The sequence below is a fragment of the Astatotilapia calliptera genome, chromosome 3 (genome assembly GCF_964374335.1).
Source record: "Astatotilapia calliptera chromosome 3, fAstCal68.1, whole genome shotgun sequence".
NCBI lineage: Eukaryota > Metazoa > Chordata > Actinopteri > Cichliformes > Cichlidae > Astatotilapia > Astatotilapia calliptera.
This window is the reverse complement of record NC_137424.1, coordinates 45,676,059-45,703,819: the sequence shown is the minus strand read 5'-3', so window position 1 is coordinate 45,703,819 and position 27,761 is coordinate 45,676,059. Positions and strand designations below refer to the sequence as shown.

General features: G+C 39.6%; 1 protein-coding gene across 2 annotated transcripts; it reads right to left on the bottom strand.

Annotated features, from left to right (window-relative positions):
• Window positions 1-1,509: 1,509 nt before the first annotated feature.
• kcnj10a (potassium inwardly rectifying channel subfamily J member 10a) lies at window positions 1,510-27,347 on the bottom strand. Of its 2 annotated transcripts, none has more exons than XM_026162401.2 (6): window positions 26,474-27,347; window positions 16,721-17,110; window positions 12,456-12,667; window positions 11,145-11,276; window positions 10,615-10,792; window positions 1,510-5,743 (listed from the first exon to the last, which is right to left on the bottom strand). In XM_026162401.2, exons 2-6 carry the CDS (start codon window positions 17,100-17,102, stop codon window positions 5,334-5,336), a joined length of 1,314 nt encoding a protein of 437 aa, XP_026018186.2. In that variant the 5' UTR covers window positions 17,103-17,110; window positions 26,474-27,347; the 3' UTR covers window positions 1,510-5,333. The 2 variants fall into 2 exon arrangements, with proteins under 2 accessions (XP_026018186.2, XP_026018185.2); XM_026162400.2 differs by having other exon boundaries at window positions 26,771-27,347.
• Window positions 27,348-27,761: the final 414 nt, after the last annotated feature.

Sequence of the window (27,761 nt, the reverse complement as noted above, 5' to 3'; positions counted from 1 at the left end):
TAAATTAATATGTAGCACTGATAAAGTGGTGTTCCTTACTGTTCAATCACTAGGTTACTAATACTGAATGAAACAGGATAACTAAACACTCTGGTGAGTCCACACACACTCATTCCCAAACATTCTGAAAATACAACCCTTGCTGCAGCCCTGAGTCTTAGCTGGGGTGCATTGTGGCCTAAATTGAATGGTCACTTCACTCATAAACAAGCCATAAAATAAAAGGCACATGCAAATATCAGTACTCACGGCTCCTGATAGTTTAAAAGGTGAACATTTGCCTGTTTAAATCATAAGAACTGTCACTATACAGAAATGTGCTTCTGAATGTGGACGATGTGTCTTCTGACTTTGTAATGCAGTTGTGCTTCTGTTGAGTGATGTAAACAACCAATCGATCTACACTCTTCAAACATCAAAATTGATCATTTGATTTTGTTTATGACACAGCACAGGTGAGTTTTCCCACCTTCTCCTCTTTGTAACTTCACACGATCTTTCTGTTTTCATATTTTGGACATGATTTTGGAGTCCACCTTCGCTGTAGCAATTGACCGCAAAATAAAGCTACCGCAAATGTACAACTCTACATCCGGTCTTAAAACAGGAAGTCAGCATTTTCTCGTGCACAGGGTCTATTGGTTTTGAAAAAACCCTTTCAGACTCCTAATTACCTCTTGGTAGGTTAAAACAGCTCCACACGCCAGGTGACTGGTCAGTCATGAAAATAACAGCGTGGTGCTTGTCTACAGACTAAAATGTCCACTTGATAGCATTAGCTGGTCTTTCTACAAACTCACACACACAGTGGACACCACACCTACCCGCCAAATCCCACCCTTCTACCTGAAAGTCTCACCAGATTAGCAAGCGCCACCAGAGCTTTAGAACATGCCAAATAAAATAAATGAAATAATAAAATGTAAATAAGTAGGCTGAGTCTAAGCAACACACATTATACATATACATATTTATATTCCGAAACTCTTCCAAACTCTTCCACTTAAAGTGTAAAAAATACAACTAGATAATAAGATGGAAGTCAAAGTCTAGCAAAAGCTGATCGTTAGCAAACATAAAATTAATATTTGAATTGACTGATCAGCTAAATTTAGCAGTAATATTGTATTTGTGGTAAAGCAGTTTATAGCATCATGATTATTATTAGTTTTGCACTTTTGGATAGTTTTGTGAAATATGAATTTGGTCCAAATTTATACCCCGTTTTGTGCACAGACACAGAAGTAATGGCCCTATTATTCATTAATGGAATATGAGCTATTGGTGCTTTTAGCTAATTCAGATTTCAGAACTTTATTTGCGGTGTGATCAGGATGGTTGGAGGCTGAATATTCATCATAAGCTGTTATAAAAGCACCAAGTATGACTTAAGTCATCAGATTATTTTTTAAGTGTTTGTTTCATAATTCTGACGGTATCTGCAGATATTTCAAAGATGAATACTTTATCACACACACACACACACACACACAATCAGAGACTTGTGGATGTTGTAAATAAAACATTTATTATTTAAAGACACACTTGAAAGTGTATTAGCAGTTAGACCAATGAGCTTCCAGAATTACAAGCGAACCATATACATATACAGCTTATACAGGAAGCCTTTAATCAGAGACTCGTACTTAAGTGTTTTTACTTATTCTGAATATTTTTCATGTTCTTCACCAGCGAAGGAATCCATATTAGTATTTTATCTCTGCTGGTCATTTAATGTGGGGGAGAAAATACAAAATAAAGGAACTTTTTGCTATAACTATCTTTTTGCATGTATTCTTTATAAAACTGGGTTCCTGAAAAAGTAAATAAAATATTTGAACTTATTGTGTCAAAGTCAGTGAGTCCCCGTAAACTTTTATCATAACTCTGTTAATCTGCCACAATAACACAAAGCTTTACACAAGATGTCAAAGACATACAGAAACAAGAAATATAGATAAAATATTTATACATACTGTACATAAGTGTACAGAAGCCAAGAAAGGCTGTGATGCTGTGAATTTTTTAATGCTGTTATTTTAGAATAACGTTAATAACTCACTTGTCTGTATCAGAAAGAATTGCCACAACATTTGTAAACCAATTGTAAAGCGCTTATAAAGAATAATTTCCGCTCGTAGGAATGAGTAATGATAAAAGAGTGGAAAACACAAGCCGCTGTTTGTCTGATGTTCCTGTTGCACCACAAAGCCGCAAAAATGATTCACCATAGGGGTGAAAATAACACCTCTGCTTATCTGAGTGCAAGGATAAACACACAATTTTACTTTCTGTTTTGATGAGACGGAAAACTAGGGTTGACAGAATAAACCCATTCATGTGTCTTAATTCAATTTATTTTATGATTAGTCGCCTTTATGGATTAACGATACATGAAAAGTGGCGTCATGATTCCTGATAGAAAACCAAGAGGAAAATAGATCTTTACAGAAATAATAACGCATTATCAACAATTTACACTCCTCTGTATTTTAATAAGCATATTCAAAACAGCCAAAAGAAATGTCCTCCTGTAGTTTGCTTGAAGCTCATGTTGTCTAATAAGCAAAGAGTAAACAACCTTTTTTTTCTTGGTATAAAAAATAGTCATTACCACAAGAAAACGACCTTTGTTATCTCAGGCTAACTTGTTATCATGACATAACAGCATTAAAAGATTATTTTAAAAGCACAGTGATTCAAGACTTCTGTGGGACTACGCAAAGCATACTGTAAAGAATATTTAAAACAGTTCACATTTAACATCCGCATTCAACATCCACACACAGAAAGTATTATCACACTCACTCGATAACAGTTTGAAGGTGTAAAAAAACTCGCTCGCACTCAAAACTCCACATGGTTTAAATCATATTAATACAGTGCATTAAGTATTAGAGTTAGTTCAGTTACTCTGTCTGTATAAAATGCCACCTTTTGTTTATGTTAAAATGCTTTTAGTAACATTACTAAACATATATGTACTCCAACGAACACAATGAGACGTCTGGATAAAAGAGCTCATTTTTCACGTAGTGATGTTGGTACTGCCCTTTAAAATCCCTCATTAAAATACTACAGTTCCAGTTCTCGTTACCTGTTGCAGGTATTTATTTATCTTTACAAAAAAGCAAAACCAGTACTGTGAATCAACACATCCAACCTTCAGCTTCACTGCAAAACTACTCTCAAGCCAGAATTGCCTCAGCATTTTTCTTCTTAGATAAAATGTTTTTAAAAATCCTAAATAATCCTTAACTTTGATGATTTTTGTTACAGATTGATTTTTTATCTGCTGCCCTGAGGACTGTGCTACAAAGTAAGATTTCATCTTATCCAGGTTAATCTTGGGTTTTCTGTACGATGTAGGTGGTTCATTTCTTACATGAAAATCCAGTGTTTTTAGTTTTTTCAATAACGCAGTAATTTAATGCATTACTGTAATCCAATAATTGCATTACAGTTAACATTTGTTGTATGTATATTTATGTTGTTGCTTTCATTGCAAAAGTAAGGGAGGTGGATCCAAAGAAAAAACATGGAACAAAAGTTTTGTCTTCTTCTTACACACATGTGCTATAATCAGCTGATTTCAGTTTGTGTGCTGGAGGAAGAAGAAAAAAGTGATGGTAAAGTGCAAACAGCTTCTGGGAAAGAAACGGCTGCATTATGTTACTAACACAACTTCATCTGCACAGGCAGCATGCTAACACTAAGCTAGCCAAGAGCCAGAGTGATGATAAAGCAGAGTGAAGCTGACCCCAGCCCAGCAGCCAGACCCTGAACTTTAACAGATAACAAACTGCTGAGAAGTAAGACTGAAGCCTCTGTTTCTACCTGTTCATATTTCTAAAGTAGAATCACTGTGGCGACGACTTTGAAGTCTCTGGTTTTCATCTTTCATCTGCTTTGTTTTCATAAGTAAAAACGAAATAAATGATCGTGTGTGTGTGTCCTCATTGGGATATTGATTTGTGTTGATGTGTGGGACTGTAGACTCAGATTTATATTCTTAAATGGTAATTATGGGACACTGCTTTTCAGGTCATTTCATGGAGTAACAATAAGTAATCTCAGCAGTATAATGAATAACTTTCAACCTGATATCACACCAAAGCTTTGCCAGCAAATTTATTATCTCCCTCTGCTAGTAATGCAACCTTTGCATGCATGTCCATTTACTGCTTCGGAAAAGGAAAAGCATGAAATTGACACTTTGACCAACGTGTCTATTGCATGCTTTACTGTGATATTCTGTTTGGCAATTAAGTAATGTACTGAATTACTTTTAAGAAAAGTAATGAGTAATGCATGACTTCTTTTTAGTGTCCGGTGCTGCAAACCTAATTCGCTGACCAATCAGTTCTCCAGAAAATAGCGTCACCATTCCTGGAAGATTCCGCAGACAGTAGAAAGATTCTGCTCAGACAGTAGGAGGGTCTAAAGGTTTTTTTTATACTGTCTAAAATCTCTTTTTTCCCTGATGAGCATCATTCTCCTGTGTCTTAATGACAGAGCTTTGATATTGATAAGTCTTTTAATTCACAGAGTTGGCCTTTTCTGCTGGCTTTCTTTCCTGGATTCAAATAGGCTAAACTTTATTAATATATCATCTCTTCTTTTCCAGTCTTACTGACCAAAGCACTCACATGCATTCATACATACATACATGCATTTTAATATTAAACCACTGTTCAGGACCCTCCCACCCCCAACACACACACACACGCACACACACACACACACACACACACTGACACTGCTGATTTCTCTGCAGCAGCTGTGTTACATTCAGCCTGTATTATTGTTGCCTTTCAAATGGACATGTAGGAGAAACCCTGGGTTAATTTAGCAAGTTGATAACCAGCTTCATGTGACCACTTGACTGCCATTATTAGGGTAAGTGAATGTAGACAATGGAAAGATGCTGAGGGTATATTGAACTTGCTTTAAAGTTCATGGCTCATCTCGTTCAATTTTCTCTAAAAAATACGGTGTAGACACTAATTTGTTGACATCATTGAAAATACAAAATCTTTTAGCATGCTGTCGATTTGTATAAGTCAGGTTTGTAACTTGATATTCGAACTCTGAAAGGCTGTAAACATCTTCTTTGTTTGTTCTGGTATACAGCCTTGTGGTTAAAGAGTGTGTCTGGTTTTCATGCGCAGTCTTAACACCCAGGTGTTCAGTTTCCTGCCACGTACTTTAGAATAACTCATGCATTGGCAGTTTAGGCTTCTTCATGAGAATGTGGTCGCTTCTTCTTTGTTCCTATCTTTGCCTGATCTTGGTTTCACATCAACTTTCAGAACCTCTTCTTTCACTCCCTTTCACACATTACTAATTCGAACACTCAGTGGGCTGCTGTCCCGAATACGCCCTCTCTGGCGGCCCTTCTCCTCCCCCCTGTAGCTCTCCTCCAGTCTCATCTTTTCCAAGTCCGTTCCGTCTTCCTTGCCCTTACGTTGACGGGACCCCTGCGACTGCACGTCTGGTGGCAGGCCCTGCTTGAAAAGGGGTGGAGTTTTGGTTTTTGCCACTTTGTCAAAAAAGGCAAAATCAGCCACGTATTTTCCTGACGTGGACAGGGAGACGACAGGGGGGAACTCGTAGCCCCAGAGGATCTCGTCGGGAAGGTAGGATGTTCGAACCTGGCATGTGGCGGAGGTTGGCTCAACCGTGGCACTCATGATCACCAACAGCTCAAAGTCAGCCAGTTCTGGGTCTGTCCAGCCACCACCTAGAACCAGAAGAGTATCGAGGTGACTGGTTTCTGATGCTTTAGCCCATTAATAAAAAAAACATACAATTTGATACAGAAACACATAATTCTTCTGTTAATGCATAAAAGTTTTTATATGATGCAGCATTGATTACAAGTCACATAAGTATGAAAGGAAGAGGCAGGAGAGAAAACAGTTGTTGAGATATAAGTGTGAAACGTGGTCTAGACCAGTTTCTCTCACATGTCAAAGTGGGTAAAAAGGTTTGCTTGAATAATTTGCATTCATATGTAGGTTGGTTATTGTTGCTGTTGCATATTGACTTATGTGTTTGTCTATGAAAACAGGTAAAAAAAAAACCTTTTCATTTCCAGAGTTATTGTTATCTTCATGTAGCCACACACAGCGTAGTGCAAACCCGCCTTATATATTAAAAAATAAAAAATATTCCGGCTTTTCTTACAAATCTGCCTCCATCATGAGGCAACAGGCCTTCCTCCATATGAGGAAATGTAAACTACAATAAAAACCACTGTAGAATCTTGTGAGTTGGTGTGAAAAGCAGAAACACTAAACACTATCCACTGTTAACATCAGAGCACAGTTTATTTAAACTCATGTCCACAGACATGCAGTCTTGGGCCCTGGAAGTGGAAAAAAACTCCACTCATCTACGCCCAGCAAAGTACAATACATTTGTAACCTAAGCACAAACACTGCAGATTGTGTCTTATTTACTTGAACTTGCTAACACACAATACAAACGCCTTCTGTTGAGAGTGCTTGAAGAAATTAACACTCATTCGGAAGTGCCTTTAGCACTACTTAGAACAAAGGGCAAAGCTGCAGCCTCTTGCGGTGGAAAATGAGTGTTACAAACACACACACCCACACACACACACACACACACACACACACACACACACACACACACACAAACATGCACAGAACTGCTTCACAGACTTAAATATACAGAACTTAAGGAAAAATTATCAGCAAAAACTTTTAGCACATTTTCACAAACAGTGACTGTTCACTGAAAACTCATCACTTATGACTTTCCATTGTCAAAAGCACTCAACACAGTCTCTTACACACACAAATAATGAAATAACTCATTTCTGAAATGTCAGTAAGCCTGCAGAGTAAGCACTGCTGCATAGTCACAGACAGGTGGAACGTACTTTAGAAGCACACACAAAATATACTTTATACTCATCATCGGTGCACGACCTCAGCACCCAAACAAGCAAACACCTGCATCAACAGGCCTCACTCAGAATACACTCACTCATCTGTGTAAACATGTCTTCCCCTCACCCAGACCCACAATCACTCCCACCACGGCAACAACACCACATTTCGCAACCACTGATACACACGGGATTCTCTCTGTTGGCCTTTTTACAGGCGGAGCAAAGGCCTCATCTGCATGCAGTGATCTTCCAAGCACGCCTCTAGATATCTGCACTGTTTGCATTTCAGCTGAGAGGCCTGCTCACCACAAGATATGCATTTTTTTTCTGAGTACAGTTCCCTCTCAGTAATTTGATGTATTATTGTGAGGTAAGATATTTAAGAAAGTGTAAGAATTGTTGAGATCCTTGTTCATCATTTCCAAGTCCTTCTGACTTTTAGATGCATGGTTAAATTATCAATGCTGCAGTTGTGTCAGTGAGGTGGACGGGGAACACAGTCGAGAGGATGGCAGTCACATTGTGCAAGTATTTCATTATTTACCTGGGAACTCAACACTATGAAGCACCTGCACCTCTGCATAGCACTGATGACGAGAGCTGTGGAGGAGGAGAACGATGTAGTGCTACATTTCTGAAGCCCTCACTGTTAGCTTTTAGCTAACTTCTCACTGTGAGCAAAACCAAGAAGCTTCTTCCAATTAAAGGATGGAGGCGGGGCTACCAAGGCGGGGCTACCAATATCAACTCGACTCAAATGTATTCTTTTGAAAATACAGTTTATAGTATAAAACTTTATGCCCCCATGACAATTTCTAAATCTGTCACTCTAAGGAGTTACTTCTCTCATTATGTAATGCTGTAATATAACAGATTACTTTTTTTTAGTAGCTGTAATTTTGTGGTGTAACCAGTTTCTTATAAAAGTATGTCTTTCGCAGCTGACGAGCACTTTAAAGTTTCACAATCCCCAAGATTATTGTAAGCAAAGACTTTCACTACACAATTCAGTGCAAGCCTTTTTTTAGTTTCTGTGCATGGAGTTTTCAGTGATGACGTGGTTAAGGTGTGCTTCTCTGTCTCAGCAGTTGGAGAGCCAGAGCATTCTGCCCTGCTGCTCCAACTGTGGAGAAACAGTTTTTTTTTTTGCACTTGAAGCCAAATTCCCATAGATCCCATAAGGAGGCATTCACTGCTGAACTTCCATAAGTGTTCTGTGTCCATGAAGTATGCATGAGAGGTATTCATGCATGCATTCACAATCGTTAGAAGCAGTTGTATACTTTCTGTACGTCAGTGTGTAAAGGGTTAACAACTGAAAAACAGATCAGTGACGTGAAATATGACAGTTTTTCCATTACTAAGAAAAACTCAAAACAAGTTAAATATTGAACTGAAAGATAAAATGTTTTCGGGGTGTTTTATTACTCATGCAGGAGGTTACATCAGTGTGTAGATGATATGACACACAATGATACAGATCTGGAGTCTTTAAGATGGATTTAGTGCTTGTACTGCTGTAGGCTTCGTGGTCATGAAAGCTTGCTTCAATAAGTTTTTCTTGCAAATGCAAATTATTTTTTAGTTTAGAGGAAGTGAAAATGAAACATAATTACAGTAGAAATATTTTAGAAACTTGTCAAAAGCTTGTTTAAAATTAAACCTTATGGAGTATATACAAATAACAAACTGAGTCCGCATTTTCAATACCCACATTTGAGCCGGCACACTTATGAGAAGTCAGGAAATTAGTCGAGCACAATATTCAACAACTAGAACCAATTTTTCTGTTCAGGAATGGAAGTAAATAACTTTAACTAGGTTTCTTAATCCAAAATAGTGATGTGCTTTACTATTCTTTCTGCTTTTTTGTAGAACAGTCCATTTGAAAATTCATACATAACAGTAATAATTTTAGCATTAAAAATATGATTTTAATTAAAGAGATTTCACCAACAGGTGGATTAACCATTATAGAAACAAAAACAATTAATAATATTAATATTTGTTTACATATACATGTATATATGTATATATAGAGTCATTTTTAGTACGATTCCATCAGGCCTGAGTTCCTGTAAATGGATCTGTGCAGGCTTCGTGTCAGCACTCCAGACTGTACAGTATTGTGCTCTAATGAGGGGTGTCTCTGGCAGTCTCTCTCACACACATTCCAGCCAGAGAAATCTTCTCTCATAGAGCCAAACAAGCCAAACACTGGACACCGAGAGGCAGCCAAGCACGCAGCACATGATCGTAAATACCAACACACCTACATGCACATTGAGTATGTATGTGCATACAGTAAAACTTCTGTCAATGATATACATTTCATACAAAGCAAATGTAAATAAACAACCCATTTCATACAATATGATATCTTTATTTTTTGTCATTAAGTGGTTGCTGAGAATAAGACTGAGAAATGAGAAATAACACAACGGTTGTCACATTCTAAGACTTGTCAACACTTAATGTTAATATTGAGAGAATCCTTTTAGACAACAGGATTAACAGATGTGTGTTTTGAATTGAAAATATTCCGATGCGTATTTCAGTTTCCTTTCTCCATGAACTGAAAGAAACAAATTGCTTAATGCAGAAGACTCAGATGCTTCTGTCTGCTAATGCCCCTATAAAATATATTTTCTTGAAATTAAAAGTTTGTTTCATGCATTTAGACATACATTTTGGCAAGAAAAGGCCATCTGCAAAAAAAAATTACAAAAGAAATAAAAATCTGTGTTTACCCAGTACGAACACCTTTCTCTGTGTTCTGCAGCACATCCACATCTTTTGCATGGTACTCGTATTTTTTTCTGTTTACATGTAACATGTTACAGTTCATCAGAATCGCACTGCACTATTCAACATGCTATAAATTTCATACAGTACAGCATCAAGCAGATAAGCTTTTATTAGACCCTAATAAAAGACGTGTCCACCATATAAAAAGCATCAGGATCTGAAAAATGGTGCCAGTTGGAAAAAGCCCTAAACCTGCATTCTTACAAAAGTCCAGCTGCATAGAAGTCTTTGGAAAATAAAGCAACTGCTGACTTTACTTATTTATTTATTGCTGTGTTCATTGTTCTGCTGAATTTATTTATTTGTTGTCAATCTAGTTTAAAATCATCTGAATACAACAATGATGTCAATTTTGTAAATTATGATCCCATGTAGAGTGAAACTATTAGCTGAAACAGAGTATTTCTTAAGCGATGACTCTCTGTGATTTACCCAGGAGTTTCCCAGTAGTTGATCGGATCAGCTCCATGCTTGGTTAATTTTCAGTTTTAACAAAAGACACATGGAAGAGCGGGGTTTTTCAACTTAATCGTTTAAATAAGTAATAAGTTTTTGTTACAGTTTTTTTTTCACTAACCAAAAAAAGTACCTTTGGCTTATTGTCACACTGAATAATAAAAGTGTCTTTCTAAGTAAGCCATGGCTTTGTGAGCTACGGTGATGACTAAGAGCCAAACTGAGGCTTTAAAACAGTCAACCATAAACTAATTGATGAGGTCACGGTGCCCACTTTCATTAGTATTTACAGTACATGGATCCCTATTTAATGTACAGTGGTCATATGATGTGTAAAGGAATCATAGCTGTAAACTGACAAACGACAATTATCTGTTGACTTATTCATCACATCCTTCCACATCATTCTGACTCGAGCTGGGATTTACCTTTTGCTGCCCAGGCTCTGAGGGGGCTGTTGTCATCAATGATGTGGTAGAAAGTGAGAGGGATGATGAGGAAGGGGCTTTCGCTGGACGTGTCCACCTGGAAAGGCACATTTCTCTGGTCCAGCCGCACCGTCTCCCCCTCCTTTGTCAGGGACGTCTGAAGCAACTTCCCCGTCACCTGGGAGCCAAGATGCAGTGAGTAAATGTAGCCATGAGGTTGGAGAAGGCATCCTGTAACCAGAAGGCCCCAGGTTTAATACCTGCACTGGCCATCATCTCCATGTCCTTAAGCAAGGCACTGATGCGTATCATTCGCTTTATTTGTCACCAGCAAGCTTTTCCTCAGCAAAGCAAATATTCAGATAACAGGAAAACGTTTTATAGACATGAAGCGACTCATAATGAAAAACACACTTTCCAGGAACTAAACATAAATAGTAACTCCAAACAGTTACAGGAAGAAGGCTTTCATATATTACAAAAGGATATTTTAAGCAGCAATAATCAGTTTGTAGGTGCTGCTGCATTACCTGGCAACCTAACAGCAGGCTTTTACGCATGTTGGCCACTCGAATCATGAGGCACGGCCGTCCCTCGTGATTCGACACGACAGCGTGTTGGCTGAACTTCACCGTCTCTCCTCTCTTTTTGGGACGAGCAACCTGGAAGGCGAGAAAAGCAAAGTCGAAGCTGTTGTCGATATTCGGCAACCATTTATCAGGCTTCTTATTTCAGTTTTTGAAACAAAATAACCCGAACATGTTGAAAAAGAAAACATTGAAGGAGGAAATTACAAGATCATGTTGACAAGACAGACTGTTGAATTTTTAGACCACACGCAGGAGGAAGCAGCTGCGAGAAACCTCATTATGATAGATATGAGTGCTGATATACTGTAATACCAACACGCAGCGTGACATTTCTTGATAAGGATACTGATTGCTGTAATGATACTGTGAAGAAAACATATGAGGGCAAAAGATAGAGGTACGTGTAGCAACCCCCTCAGCTGACGGGAAAATGTGTCAAAAGATACTTAAAAGGAACAGTGATAACAATGTAACCCACATGTTTTAAAAATACATGTTTAAGATGCTGAACAAAGAATCCAACATTGAAGGCAGACAGCAAGAAGAAATGGTTTAAGTAAGCTACTTTGTATTTACAGTGGTTCCTCGCTATAACACAGTTCACCTTTTGCGGCCTCACTGTTTCGGGGATTTTTTTTTTTTGGTGCAATTTTGCATGCTTTTTTATTTATTTATTTTTTTAAATAAAACAAAATTGCGTCCTGATTGGCTGTAGACCAGCCAATCATGACTGGTCTCATGCCGTGTCTCCTGTACAGTCCAGAATGCGTTCAGCATTCTGAAGTGCTGCACTTTACGTTTGTAAGTTTTCTCCCCAACAAACACAACAATGTCGACCAAACGTTTTGCACCGTCAAAGGTAACCATGGGTGCCTTTGGTTTCATTCTATAATACTGGGTTTATTTTTCTACGAAGGTTTGAACTTTGAGAGTGTTTAAACAAGAGAGAAAAGCGTGAAAATGTTCATGCCTGTCTGAAAAAAAGTGTATAAAGTGTGTAGTGAGGGGTTTTACAGCCTGAAAACATCTATAATAATTGAAATAAAGTTGGCTACTTTGCGGATTTCACCTATCGGGGTTATTTTTAGAACGTAACTCCTGTGATAAACGAGGGGCCACTGTATGCACATACATAATCCTATGAACACAAAAGGACAAGATGCAGTTATTTTGACTTAATTTGTTCTCTTTCACAACTTTTCTGATGATCAAATTTGGCATTTCTAAAATTTCTTCTAAACTTAAAACTACCTTTGCGAGGAAGGTGCCGGTGATGAAGATCTCCATCACCATCGTGACGACCAGCTGGAAGATGAGAAGGACAATCGCTACAGGACACTCCTCTGTGATGCACCTGAAGCCGAAGCCAATCGTGGTTTGGGATTCCAGAGAGAAGAGGAAGGCCCCTGTCAGGGTCTTCACCTCCATTACACACGGCGTGTGGTTGGAGGGGGGGTCAAACTCTGTGAGAATGTAGGCAGAAAGAAAGATCTGCAAATCACTTACAGGATAACTACATTGTTCCTTTTCTCAGCCTTTGTCATGCTTTCTTCATTGTTTACTCATTTACAGAAAGGTGTGACCGTACTGCAAAGGCAGTAATGTAAAGGATTATAACATTTTAAAAACTATAAAATGTAACAATTCACAAAATATAGAATATCTGAAGTGATTTGTCCAATAGCAAAACGATGTTCTGCTGAGTGCTGTACTTTGGAATGTACTACTTATCTAAATACTGATGCAGTTTCTGTTGTTGTTGTTTTTGTGATTCAAGAGATTCAAGATTCTTTATTTGTCACATGCATGGTTATACAGGTATAACACGCAGTGAAATGTGACCTGATACACTCCTCGACTGTGCAACGAAAAAGAGAGAGACAGAACTTTATATACAGTGAATGAGTATATACAAAGAGGACATGTGTGGTTCTCGTTACAACACAAAATAAACAGAAAACGCCTTGAAACACATGAGAAAGAGACCAAATGTTGGCTTGGTCTTCAAACTTGTTTCAAGCTGTTGGGTTCTTACCATAACAAGCGACGGGTAAAGGATACAGTGACATCCCTGCAAACCTGCATCAGAAACTGAAGAGAACCCTCAAACAAAATATGTGGGAATGCCCTAATAAGATCTGCTTGATTAACACTCTTAATTTCTTTTTTCAACTCATGTCAGTTAAACACTTCATTATAGTATAATATTGACCATGTGTGAAATCTTAGTTTAGGTTTTACTGCTATGTGGTCAAAAGCCTGAGAATTAAACTGCAAATTGCAATGTTGGCTACAGATGCAAAGTCTGTGTTTTCCCTCATTTCATTACAATCCACCTGATAGTCACTGATCTATTACACTTAAAATTAAAAATGTCAACATCATGGTGGCACGGGAGAAAAATGAAAGGGATTACCAGATGTTTATTTCATGGAAATCTATCGAATAGTAACTAACTAAGCCCTCGGGGCTAGAGACCTCTTAGCAATGATCTGACAACCACTCACGAGGGAAAAATGTGTCTTGTCAATCAGTTGCAAGTGGTTGCTAGAGGTTGCTGGCTAACGCTGAGTGAGCAAAGCTCATTCTTTCCTTGTCATTCCTTCGGTCAGTGGCAGATTGACACAGTAACTCACAGTTTGCATGAAAGGTCCGCACATGTCTGCAGACACTAATCAGTCTACTCTCTGTGCAGCATTGAAATGTAAAAACTGTGAGACACAAACTAGAAAGGGTGAACACTTATCTTCAGAGTAAAAGATGTGCTTTACTGCTGCAGTCATCACATTTCAAATAGCACAGCTTTAACTCTGCGGGTGAACTGTTTCCGTTTCTGGTTTGTGTTGCACTTTTCACAGTTTCACTACCAGTGTTATCAGCAACTTGCACAAGTTTGCAGTCACGTCAGCGTCTGTCACGCAGGTTCTGATTGCAGCACTGTCAGCAACCTCTAAAATTAACTCATCAAAATACGCAATTTAGTGACCGGGGGTTGCTGGGTTGATTGGTTTCTGATTGGTTTCTATGATCAGTTTCTATGCTTGCGTGAATGTGGCTTTAGCAACTGATTGGACTGCTACCAGCCTCGAAAAACCACTGTTCGGTTAATGCAAATTTTTCCCTTGGAACTGGTGGCATCAACATAGTTGGTAATCAGTCTCTAGGTCTGTGTGACTAAGACTTTAATGAAATTGCCAACTACTACTACTGCAACACTACTGCTGATGAAATGTTGTATGCAGTGGTTAAATAATTATTTGATCACCCACTGAATATGTAAATTTGTTCACTTTCAAAGAAATGAAAAGTCTCTAATTTTATGGTGGATGCATTTTATAGGAGAGAGACAGAAATTACCTAAAAGTTAAGAATTGATTTGCATGCAACTGAATGAAATAAGTAGTGGATCCCAATCGAAACGTGACTTGGTAAACGTACTTGGTGGGGAATCCCTTGTTGGCAAGTAGAGCACTAAGACATTTCCTGTAGCTGGTTACAAGGTTTGCGCAAATCTCCGGGGTTTTTTGCCCATTTCTATTCAGAGAAACTCTCTAAATCCTTTAGCGTATCTCAGCTGCCGCTTGAAGGAAAGCATCTGTGTGTGTCCAAGTAAACTTTTTCTCGCAGGTTGACGTTCTTACACAGGAACCAGCAGAGTGTTTTCAAATGCACTGTTGACCTCGGAGGAAAAGCAGCATTGTGGAATTGACACACTCTTCACTAGTCGGGACAGTTACAAAGCTTTCCTCGTTATGAATGAGCGATACTTTTTTATTAAACATTTGAACATGATTCAACACAAACTCTCGTAGAGGAGATAAAGTCAGAGAGATACATGTTTTGAAACGACAAGGATCAGGTGCATCTAGTACACCTAGAGCGGCCGCTAAAAAACGATATACAAGCAGAGCTCAGCAGTCAGCGCAACAAATTCTGGATCCATGCCGTGTCTGATGTGAAACCACCTTCATGCTGCATAGTGTGACTCATTGCAGTGGTCCCGGTTCAACACTGATTTTGTGTTAAAGTAATACTAAAGTAATAATGGTATTTCTGACCACTGGTATACCACAACTGTATCCTTTCAACAGCTACCAAAAGTTAAAGGACCTAGCTTGTATGAGCCTTATGGAATATTTATATAAAGATCCTCCAGCTTCAAACTGTATTACCCTTCAAGGACCTGCAGCTCAGTAAAGCATCGCTCCGACAGCCAAACCAATCTGTTCTCTGATTGGATAGTTCAATTTGTGATTGACATGACATTGACCTATCAGCTGAAAGGAAGAAAAATAGGGTCAAAATTCGTACTTGTAACTTGAAACTTGAGTGCAGTTTCACAGGGATTTTTTTTGCTGTGTGCACACACAAATCTTTTTTTACACACACATTAATTCTTTTTACACATACAAATCCTGATTTACAAGTACAAAATATTTATGACCACAATTCAAGCCCATAGATTGAGGTCTGGAGACTGTCTAGGCCACTCCACGACTTTAATGTGCGTCTTCTTTAGCCAGTCTCTTATTGTGTTGGCAGTCTGCTTGTCATTGTTGTGCTAGAAGACCTGTCAACAACTCATCTTCAGTGTTCTGACTGAGGAAAGGAAGTGAAGTAGGTCCTCTAGGAAAAGCTTGACATCGGTGGTGGTGTTGTTTTCGCTTCCTCAATACACAGCATGTCACAGTAACTCAAGTTGCTATGAAACTGATGCCAAAGAGCTCGATTTTGGTTTCATCTGACCACAGAACTTTCTCCCAAGCCTGAATCCTTTAGATTTTTCCTTGAACCTTCTTGAACAGAGGAACGTCACTACAAGATTGCTATCCATTACAGCATTGTGTGTTACCAATCGTGTCCTTAATGACTAGACATGCCAGCCTGTTTGGCATTCCAGACCAAGGGCAATTGATGGTCGTTTCTTCCATTTCTAAGTAATGAAACCAACAACTGTCACCTTCTCACCAAGTTTCTTGCTGATGGTCTTGTAGCCCATTCCAGCCTCACGCAAGTCTACAGTCTTATTCCCAATGTGCTTTGACTGGTTAGTGCTCCCCATGGTGATGGAGAGACAGGAATCAGAGAAATTTGTTTTGTGGACAGGTGTGCTTTATATACATAAGGAGTTGGATCGGGAATATCTTTGATTGGTTGATTCATTGATGGAAACCTGTGTGCCACATCAGCACACTGGCAATCTTTGTGAGGCAGAATTTTACGTGGCTTGTAGTGAATCAAATACTTATTTCACACATCGATATGTAATCAGTTTCTAACTTTTATGTACTGTGATCTTCTGTCTCTGTCCATTAAAATGAAACTTATTATTTCCCCCATTGAGGCACTTTCCCTTTACGACATGAGTTATTCAGTATGACAGTTTGCTTCTTTTGAATTAATGATTTCGATTTTTGTGTCATTTAAAGGCCAATTAAAATCTTTTCTGCTTTTACTTTGTAGTTTTCTTTCCCCTCTCGTTTGACTCTCCACTGTCGACCCTTCTTCATGCTTACCTAGTAGGTCTCCATGCACCATGGCCACCAGATACCAAAGTACTCCAAACACGAACCAGGTCCCCGCAAAGGTAGCCGAGAAGAGGAACAACTTGTAGCGCCATTGCATGTCCAGGAAAGTCGTCCAGAGGTCACGGAGGTACAGCGCCCCTCTTCCACTTACATGCTCAATGCGTACATTGCTCCGCCCATCTTTAGAAAGGACACGCCGCCGCCTTCGCAGAGCACTTGGACCTCCAGATGCAGCTCCTCCCACTCCTGCATGACCGCCAGTTCCATCTGTGGGGGTCAGCAGGGGCTTGGTGATGTCAGTCTGCGTCTGAGAATGGCAAACTTTCTGAGGGGAGGTGCCTTCAGAGGAAGGCGGTGTGGCTGAGGTCATGACCAAAGCTACATGGTATTGGAGAAAGAAAGAGGACACAGCAAGAGGTAAGGACACAAGGAAAGGTGTGCAAAAGAAGTATGAAGGAAAAGAAAGGAAAGGATAGTAAGGAATAAAGGGGAATTGGTTGGATGGGCAGTAAAATAAATTGAACAGCGGGTGTTTTAAAATGAAAGAGTGAAGGACGTAAGAAAAAGAGAATTCGATAAGCACGTGAAAAAGAAAGATGACAGAGTGGAACATTTAGGAGGAGAGGAGAAGAAGAAGACAGGCATTAAAGGCACATTTTCAGCTGGACAGTTGCTAGCTATCCACGGCGGTCCATTTAAGACCCCTTTATTCTTTCACTGAAGGCACAGCTGCCCTTTCACATTAAAAGCATGAAAGCACAGGCTCTTTCACATGTTGGTTGCACTAGACAGCTGCTGAATGCACCAGTGACCTTTTTTTATATAAAAGAAAAAGAGGTCTTTAAACTTGAGCCACGGATGTGAACACCCTGTTCAGTTTTTCTAAAAGCAGTTTTCACTCCTTCTTAATGTGTTTTTACTTTAAGACTGACATTAGTTGTGAAGCATTTGCAGCACATGACAAACTGCCCTCTTGCACATGTACTTTGTAAATAACACTAGGGTTTGAAGAGTAAAGCCAACACAGAAGGCCCAAAAACTGCAGTGTCTTGAATATTTTTAGTGAAATATTAGTAGCAAAACTGTTAATGCTGTGGTCACCAGCTAGGAGTTACCTCCACTGCTCTGAATGACTACCCCCCCCCCCCCTCCCCCCAACCCCCTTTGTAGTGTTGGTGCTTTTTAGAGTAATTTTCAATCCAAAACTCTGATGAGTAATATGGGTTGCTGTGTGGTTGATTTTACTTTCCAACTTTCCAAGAAGTTCAATCTACAGTTTTACTAAATGAAAGTCTAGCATGCTATTGGTGAAGATCACTGTAAAGATAAAGCCGAGGTTTCAAAACTGGAGTTTCTGTTGGATGGTGTTACAGTGGCTAAATCTAGCTTTTTTAAATAGCCTGCTGTTATCAGTGCTACTAGTATTAGTGGCTAATTTAGGTGACAGGGATCTAGCGAGGGATGTGCAGTGGCGGTTTTTGATACGGGCGACATGGACGGTTGCCCAGGGCGGCATTGTGGTGGGGGCGGCATCACAAGCATCAGCAAAAAAGTTACTCCTACTCATGCTGCCCCGACATCAGGCCAGCGCATTTTGGGGATGGCATAGGCACAGATCGGTTTTCTATCTGCTTCCAAATAGAGCACATTTCCTTCATAATGTTGTAAATCCAAGCCCATTATGTATTCATGATTTGAATCCTGGGTTGTGCGAAATCGCAGAAATAGAGCCTAGACAAAGTGAATCTGTGAACTAAGGTGTAGGTTATGTTGTGGTGATCCTCGGGTTGGGGGATTTGTGTTCATACTGGAGTTCAAAATTAAGACCAATGGAAGATGGACAAGAAAAGTTCAAAGCCATCAGGTGCTCAGTTTAGGAAAAAGAGAAAAGAAGAGGAGGAGAAACGAGCAAAAGATACAGGTAAGCAGATGTGTCATTGGATAATGGCAGGTCATCCTGAAACAATCAGAATCAGAACACTTTATTAATCCCTAAGGAAATTATGTGGGTTACAGTTGCTTCAAGAAGAAATGGTAACAGTAACAGTAACAAACTAAACTCCAAACAATACATTATGTTACAGATTTTACACATTTAAGAAATAGCACTATTATATACAGATCACTCAATTATAAATATCAAGGATTAACAGAGGTGATTATAAATAAATATCAAGAAAAAGTGCTAGAGGGAGTGTTCGCCCAGGGCGCCAAACAGGCTAGGACCGCCACTGGCAGAGTGTGTAGTAGAAGCTAGGGAAGTGTAGCTGCTCTGGTATTAGCGAAAAAATAGAGGTTTGCATGTAAGTTAATGCTGCTTTAGCAGGTGATGAGCTGACTTGCTAGTCAGAGATGTTTAAATGTCTACCATAGAAAAATAAAAAGTAAACATAAGAAATAACTACAGTATATCAGTGGACAAAGTTACATGTATGCATTTTGTTGATATTTTTGCTCCTGTTTCAACACAATAATGATCTAATGCACAAATCCAGTTCCAAAAAAATGATTTTAAGAGTTTGGAAGACTCTGATGGGCTTGTAAGTAAATCCAACACCTTCTGGCGATGAACTGGAAAGCCAGCTGGAGGTCAGGTCTTTCTGATACTGCTGTGGAGGACTGACAACAAATCCCTGCAGCCAGGCTCCAAAATGTGATGAAAAGACTCACTCATCATAGCAGCATATTAAAGCCTATGGCTTAATATCCAAAGCTACAACTTCATCATTGAACTAGAGAGTTTGTCACATGCATGTGCGTGACTGGCAATACCCTGTTACGGTACAATAAGTGATGGTTTAAGTGGTTCTCATAGTGTCAATGGTATATTAACTAAAAGGCCTGCCACCCCACCTCTGGCTGCCATGGACACTTATTGTCACTTTATTGATTCCCTCCTGTGCTCTCAACAACCTCACCCTCATCTGGGCTGCACTCTTTCTTTCTACACATCCTTCTTTTTCCTTTCTTCCCTCTTCTTGCGCTCGCTGTTTACTAAACAGCCCTTTTGTCTCAAACTGCCTCTGCTTTCCGGAGCAAATATAACAAAACCATAAACAAAAACAACACAAACAAAGGCCTAAGGATCGAGGCAATCTGATACACACTGTCCTTTCCTGTCCTTCCTGACCCCTGTCTCCCCTCTCTCCATGCTCAGCTCACACTGAGTGAATGAATAGAGATCTGTGTTGAAGTCTGCACTGCTATGAATACTAAGATGTGGACGGGAGCAAGAGGGGAGGAAGGCATGGTCTGGGGCGGGCACATGTGATTGGCCTTGTCCATCTCCAGCTGAACTCTGAACCCTACAGAAAGCCTGCCTACACATACAGTAAATGCACACTTGTGCTTTGGATATATATTGAGCAGTTAGCGTTAGTAACACAACCCCAGCTGTTGTTCAAAGGAATGTGTGGTTTGCAAAAACAACACAGTCCAAAAAAAACATGCATCACCTAAAACTAATTTAAAGGATAAGGCCTTCTTTATTCCGTATATTCAATTTTACTGTCCTGAAATATCACAAAAATACTAGAATTTAGCAAGAAACTAGTCCCTGTCTTAGCAAGCCTGCTCGTTTCAACTGAGGACACTGTTTTAGCTGTTAAGTAAAAGGTTATTTTATTAACTTGGGGAAAAGACAACAAAGTGGCAACACAATATTGGCATATAGTAACCTTAAGCAGACACAGAACAGCATTATTGTTTCTTTTTTATCATGTTTAAGTTCACGTGGTAACTATAAGTCCAACATTCTGTCTTATTTTAGCTCATTTTACACGCCAACAGCTCAAAAGAGAAATATTTCTACTGTGCTCTCCAGTTATATTTGTCTGCCATTTATAATAAACAAATAAAGCAAAAAACACGTGAAATATGGGTAATTTAATTATAATAAAGAATCAGGATCTGTTTTTTAGGCTATTTTAAAACAGCCACGGGGCGATTGTGGCTCAAGAGTTGGGAGTTCATCTTGTAATCGGAAAGTTGCCGGTTCGAGCCCCTTTTCCAACAGTCTCAGTCATTGTGTCCTTGGGCAAGACACTTTACCCACTGCCTACTGGTGGTGGTCAGAGGGCCCGGAAAACACATCCATTTTAAAAATTACTACTTTAAGGGAAAAAAAGAAGGATATTTTGAGTATTATGGCAGCAACAAGTCTTAAAAACGTTAGGATAGAGGAAGGGACGTGTTTAACTGTGTCACATCCATTCTTCTTTCAACTGACACTTCTACTATGAAGACACACTGTTGTGCAGTTTGATTTGGTTTACAATGTTTTTGCTATCATTTACAAGGCTTTTGTTCAAATAGATCTCATCTGGATGGAAGCATGTGTCACTTTAAAACCTGCTACACCTTTCAGTATGATGGTGCCTATACAGATGTGCAAGTTGCAAATAGATACTAGTACACTGCCATACCAAACAATGCAGCACACAGAGTGCTGGTGATATGCTGGATCGTCACTCTTCTCTTTAGTATGGAGAATGTTGTCAATGATTTCCAAAAAGAAATTTTAAATTTCAGTTTATCTGACAACAGAAGAGTTTTCTACTTTGCCTCAGTCCATTTTTAAGATGGCACAGTGAACCGTGTTCACAGTCAGTGGTTTCTGGAAGTGTTTCTGAGTCCATGCAGGGATTTCCATCACAGAATCATTTGTTTTTAATGCAACATCCTGTATTAATTTCTGGCATCTGGCATTAAATTGAATCTTTTGACAATAATATGTACTGTAGTTGATTTGGTATTCATAAAATTGTAGTCTAGGGAACATTATCCTGAATTTGTTCTACAATGTGTAGATGCAGCTTTTGCAGATTGGTGAACCTCTGCCCATTTTTCACTTCTGAGAAACTCTGACTCTCCAAGATGCTCTTTTCACACCCACTCGTTTTGCAGACCTGTTGCCAGCCCAGTGTTCTACTGTGAATAAACTAGGGCATTATGAGATCTGCAAATCATTTAATTCTGTTCTTAGTTGCATTTTACACAGCATCCGAATCTTTTTACAATCACGTTTGTAAAATATTATTTCAAAGTTGTGCACTGTAGAAAAACCTATGGTAGTGCATTTGTTTGGGCACTATTTTCTTCTGTGGATGAATTCTTAATGTCAAGCATTGCTTTTACTTTGACTTTATAATTGCTGGACAACAGTTGAGATTTATTACAAAGATCTCCTCATGAGCGTTATTGATAAGAAAAACTTTAAATTTCAACAACACTTCCTCTGTCAGTATAGTCTTAGACATAAAGAAATTTATTGTTTGCTATTTTTAAGCATCCATAGATGGGCACTTCTCTATAAACAAATAATAAATAAAGACATACTAAAGCAAACTGTAATAAAAGCCAAAATGTCTGTTTACAATTTCATTTTCATCAAATGTCTCTTTAGAGGGTAAGAATACCAATGTTAGCTGAGCTAAAGCAAATATCCCTCCTGCTGACAGTAAGACTGATGGATTCCCACACTTTCAACATGACTTATTGGATGACCACTCAAGGTTAGGATCTCTTCCTCTGTGTCCTGCATTTCAGCCCTCTCCTCCCCTCTGTCCTGTGTGCACAAGAATCCTTTGTTTTTGCGGAGATGAAAGGGACAAAAGCCACCATTGAAAAATACGACTGAGTGAGTGAACGAGAGAGCAAGTTAGACGGGGGGAAAGGAGAGGAGAACTGAGCACTGAAGTGTGTGTGTGTTGTGTGTCTTTGCGAATGTGTTTGATGGTGTGCGAGTATGCAGTGTTTGACACTGTGAGGGGGCCGAGATGGGGCGGGGTGAGAGAGAGAATAATTAGTTTTGAGGGGAGGATGGAGAGAAAGTTGGACATCTGATGACAAAAAGAGTGAAAGAGGAAGAGAGAGAGAGATATGGATGGTGGGGGGAAAAGAGGAAGGAATAAGATGGAGGGAAGGTGGAGGAAGCAGATCGCTGACAAAAGAGCGTCATTAGTATTCCAGAGGCGAGAGTAATCCCTTCTACTCAGGGCCTCCATCCAGGGTCCACAATCATAAAGAACCCACAGCAGCCAGTACGCTGCACTGAAAAGAGTCTATACAGCACAGCTTGAATGGCTGCGACCACTGGCCACACCACAGCGGCCTGTGCACTGGACTGAAAGGACAATCTAAGCATCAACAATGTGCCAAGAGGGCATCTGCTCAGGCCAAACAAGACAAACTTTCTGGACCTCACACTACCATGCAAATGAGCTGCTGTTGTCTCATGGCTGAAGTTCAGACACTAAAACTTTTGCAGACTCAAGCTGTTCTTTGTATGTGAAAACTTTATTTAAACTATTGCAAAAGGCATATTTATAAAAGATGAATCTATTTAGAGGGTTTGGGAATAATTAGTGGGAACCTTGACTAAGTAGCACACATTAGTAAAGTTACAGTGTGTAACATATTTCACTGCTACATGTCAGTAGATTGCAGTCAACTGAAGTCTCCCAATTCAAGTGCATAATTCTAGCTATGGTTGCAGCTATGGGACGAACATGTTTTATTCAGCCAAGAGAGACAAAACTAGCATTAAATTGGGGCATGATTGAAATACCGCTTGCACTGTACTCCACCCCAGAGTTTTTCCCTAACTGTGGAAGGCTGTTGGGCCGCTGTTGACCTCAGCTGTCAATGCCAGGTGGGAAGCATCTGCCATTATTTACTTGTGAAGGGATGAGTTGATTAGTCAGTGAAACTCACTTCTGACCAATTACAAATGCTCTCATAGCTGGACTGGCCATCGGGCATACCGATTTGCCCGGTGGACCGATGGTGATTTTTCATTTTTATGGGTTTTGGGTTTTTTTAGTTTTTTTCCCGTAACGGTATAAACAATGAAAGGTGGTGGATTGGCCAGGTGCTGGGAGATGTGTAAAAATAACTCAATTGTTTGGTGGTGGCTATTGCGGAGCTTCCACAGATTCAGTAACATTAGCAAGTGGTGGAGGCCAGCAGATGCAACACGCTGGCAGGTGGATGACGGAAAGGCAGGAGGAGCAGAGACCCGAGGCGGTGAACTGAACTTCAGGTAAGAAGTTATGACCTGCAGTCTATCTGGGTCAGATATAAATCAGGTTTAGGTGTAGTTTATTTTCGTTATGCTGACTTTTTACAGTCAGTTACAATAACTCGTACTGCGTACTAGCTAGCACGATGGAGTTTATATACTGCTGGGCGGGTGCTATGACGTTAATGATGTTGAACTTGTTTTATCTTATTTTATTTATAAGGTTAGTTATTAGAGTTTCCAACCATCCCGTAAAAAACGGAATCGTCTCGTATTCAGAGAAAATATTATGCGTTTCGTATTGAGGTGAAAAGGAGCACAGTTTGTCCCGGACTTCAGCTACAATGAAAAAGACACAAAGCTGGAGTTATTCTGTGTCTTTGCTGCACAGCTGCCTCTTCTTCTCTCATTCTCTCCCCCTCCCTCCCCTGTTTCTACTTCAATCATGAAACTGATCAATGATCAGCTGATCGGCTTTTCTCTCTTGTTTGTTTATCGCTCACTTCGCGCCAGAAAGAAGAAACCGGCGGATGTCGTGCTAAACAACAGCAGCACCATGTCTCACCTCTAGTCTTCTCTGTCTTAATTTCAGGTTTTCACCATGTGTTGTAGATAGTTCAGGAGGTTAACTCGACCAAGCAGTCTACTTTCGGGTACTGTTTAGAGTACCAGAATAGGGAGGATGGTGTAGGTTTAAGTTTATTAGACTGATACATATATACCAACAAGACAGTGTACATCACTGTGACAACAGCGTTTGTTTTCATTCAAAGGCTTTATGGTTTTTCCTATAATACCTGGTGGGCCGGTCTCTAGTCAAAATGCCCGGGCCGATTGTTTGTCCCAGTCCAGCCCTGGATGCTAAGATGAGTTGCTGAGTATGTGCTGAACTGTCGTAATTTTTACTGTTTTGTTTCCGCTGTTAGCTGTTGTTAGCCTTTATTAGCTTCGTTTGCCAGCGTTAGCTATCTTTGAAGTGAATGTACATTGTTGGACATGGATGCTTAGCAAATAAATTCTCATATGATTTGATAATGTAATCAAACACTTTATCAGAGGCAAAGTATGATTTTAAGGACACTTGAGCCTAGCATTCACTAACATAGCATTAGCTTGTAACCTGCTGTTGATGTTTAGCTGGCTTATTGGCAGCTGTCTGGAGACAGGAGGGTTGAATGTCTGATAATTATTATTTGTGACAATAAATAATTATTTGTGTCTTAGAGCCCTGACAAGTCAGGAGATCATGCTTGTGGTGAAGTGGAAGAGGGTGACATTTTATCAAGATGCTGGTGGTGTTGTCGCTTTCCTTCACATTTTATTTCTTTGGGGAAGGGGATTCTTTCTCTGATGATAATCCATAGATATGATCCTTAATGTCATAAGTCTGAAGGTGCAGACATGAATAGATGTCCCTTCATGGCTCATAAACACCTTCAACTCATCTTCTCCTCTGCCTTTGGAGTTCTACATATCCTTTCTCCCTATTAACTAACCTATAAAATTACAGACTATACCTTTAAATGTATAATTTGCAACCAATTGCTTAATGTTTAATATGTGACATGCAGTTTGTTTACAAGTAAATAATATTATTATTCAGAATGTACTAAAGCTTGTGCATCTGAAGCTGCTGGAGTTCATTCAGTGCATGCACCTCCGGCAGTACATTTCCCCATTAAATGCAACTCCATATGAGTGTCATAATAAACTATAGACATCATTTTCTGCTATTTTAACTTGAACTTACATAATGTTCAGATTGTTTGTATTTCTACACCTATAAAATGTGATTTACATTTATTCACATTTTACAAACAGGAAGTAAACAGTGTCTACAGTGACCAGACGTATTTCTCAAAATAGCATCAGACTGTACCAGACTACATCTAAATCCACCATGAAACAATTCACTTTCACTTCCGTCTCCAAGAGTCAGTGACTGGAGAGTTACGACGCTGGCCCATATTAAACAATGGCGAGCGGCTGTTGGCCACAGGGAAATTACTCAGGAGTGACTTTTACCATCTTCTTCTAAGTCAGCAGTAGCCAAAGCTACTATAAATCTGATATAAATCTGATATAAATCTGAATGGCTGCTTCTGGGGATTTCTCAATGAGAAGAAGTGATTCATTTGACCAGATATTTCCAGCAAAGATTTTCTGTAGAGTAGTGAAACAGAACCACACCTGTTGTTTCCTCTGTGGTTTGTAGAGCTCTTTGTTAGTAATGTATGTCTGTGGTACAGTGCCAACAATCTTCGACTTCCGATACATCCAGCTCCAAAATTAAGTATTCGATGACTAAGTCAGGCTTGTTTTTTGGAAACTTTTGTAACTTCACAGCTACATGAACTCTGTGTCACAGTGCACAGATTTAGAAGTGGAAACTCGTCCATTGCTACACACCACTCATACCCCTCTGCACTGTAAACACAACACAGCCGCTGCAACAAAACTCAGCACCAGTTTCCCTCAAGCCTATAGAAAAAAGTTCAAAGACTAAACTGCAGGATTTCTCATGTTTATAATATAGCAAGAAAAAGTGACTATTCCAAGATTTAACATATGTCAGCTACATTAACCACAAATATCAAAACAATACAAAACTTAACCTTATAATCATGTCTTGGTGAGTGGAAACAGCTACAGAATATACATTTTAGAATAGTTTTTCAGATTGTTTATGCGCTTCCTTTAAGAATATTTGCATTTCTTACCTTTCCCTTGACTTTTCACTTTGCCCACAGCTTGGAAATTTTAAAAATGTACTTAATTTCACTTTCCACCAAACATGTGGGAAGAGGTGAAAGTTATCTGCCTTCCAAAACAGGTGTGAAATTTCAGGGTGCTGAACAAATAGCACTTGTTGACACGTTTCGCATGTTTCACCTCATCTCGTTGTTTTCCTAGTTTTCTTTCACAGTCCTCCTACGTTGCTGACATCCTATATTTCTAAAAAATAAATAAATACATTAAAAAAAGATTAAAAGAAAGAGAAAGAAAGAAAAACTCACTGAGAAAAACATGAAAGCCGTCAGAGGAGAGGAGAGGCCTGGATGAGGAGTCCCAGCGGTCAGTCAGTGTACCGCAGCAGCACGCTGGCACTGGCAGTACCGGTTCCGGCTCACTGTTGCTGGATCATTATGTAATCGGATGAGCACAGTCTGCCTCTCCTTGCATGTGAAGCCTTCTGTGTCCCCACAGGGACAAGTTAAAGAAGCTTGCGCTGTCCACTCCTCCAGGGTCCACCCAGCATGCCTCTCTATATAAACCCAAAACTATTCAGACGGACGCTGCTTCACAACATTTTTAATTCATTAATTCAACTCCCCTCCCAGCTTCTCCTCCTACCCTCCCTCTCACTGTCTCTCCCTGACTGTACGCTATAAATGGGACTCTTTGTTGCAAGGCCTCCTCCGCTGTTTCAGCCTTTGTCAACTTTCTCATGTAAATGTTCGATGGTCATAAGATACAAGCCTGGAAGTTGTCGCACTGAAACAGAGGTATTTACAAATCAAAGGCAAGAAAAGAAAAAAACGAAAAACTTGGCTTCTTGCAGTTTTGCGTTGGCCAGTGTGCGGTGAATGGATATTGTCGGTGCATCTCTGTGAGGCTGTGCCATGCCCGCCTGCAAAGAGGAGGACTTTGGTAGTGTAACGGCGAGTACGCACGGTCCTACTGTGAATGGATGGCACGAGATGGCCAGGAAGTAACTGCTATTACAGTCAAACTCTGGCCCTGTGGTAGATGGATGTCTAATGCTTCTCTTTGATGTAAGGGGAAATGTGCAGGAGTGGAAATTAGTATTACCGGTATGTAGGTCTACACTTTTTCTCACAGACCTTTCACTTGGGAAGATTGAACTCTGTGCTCCATTACATGTCTTTTGTCAACTTGTCTTCTTTTGAAGAATGAAAATTGACTGAAAAAAGTATATATTCTTATTATTATGAAGGAGATCTTATAAAGAAAGATAGAGGGTGCATCTGCAGGGCAGATCTGAAT

What these genes read in the sequence shown, in the direction of transcription:
- kcnj10a (XM_026162401.2), bottom strand. Translation starts at nt 17,102, where the DNA reads ATGACCTCAGCCACACCGCCTTCCTCTGAAGGCACCTCCCCTCAGAAA. An exon ending in GGTGCATGGAGACCTACTAG is followed by an intron (nt 12,668 to 16,720) that starts GTAAGCATGAAG and finishes ACATTCTCACAG; the next exon opens with AGTTTGACCCCCCCTCCAAC. An exon ending in GCCTGCTGTTAGGTTGCCAG is followed by an intron (nt 10,793 to 11,144) that starts GTAATGCAGCAG and finishes CTTGGCTCCCAG; the next exon opens with GTGACGGGGAAGTTGCTTCA.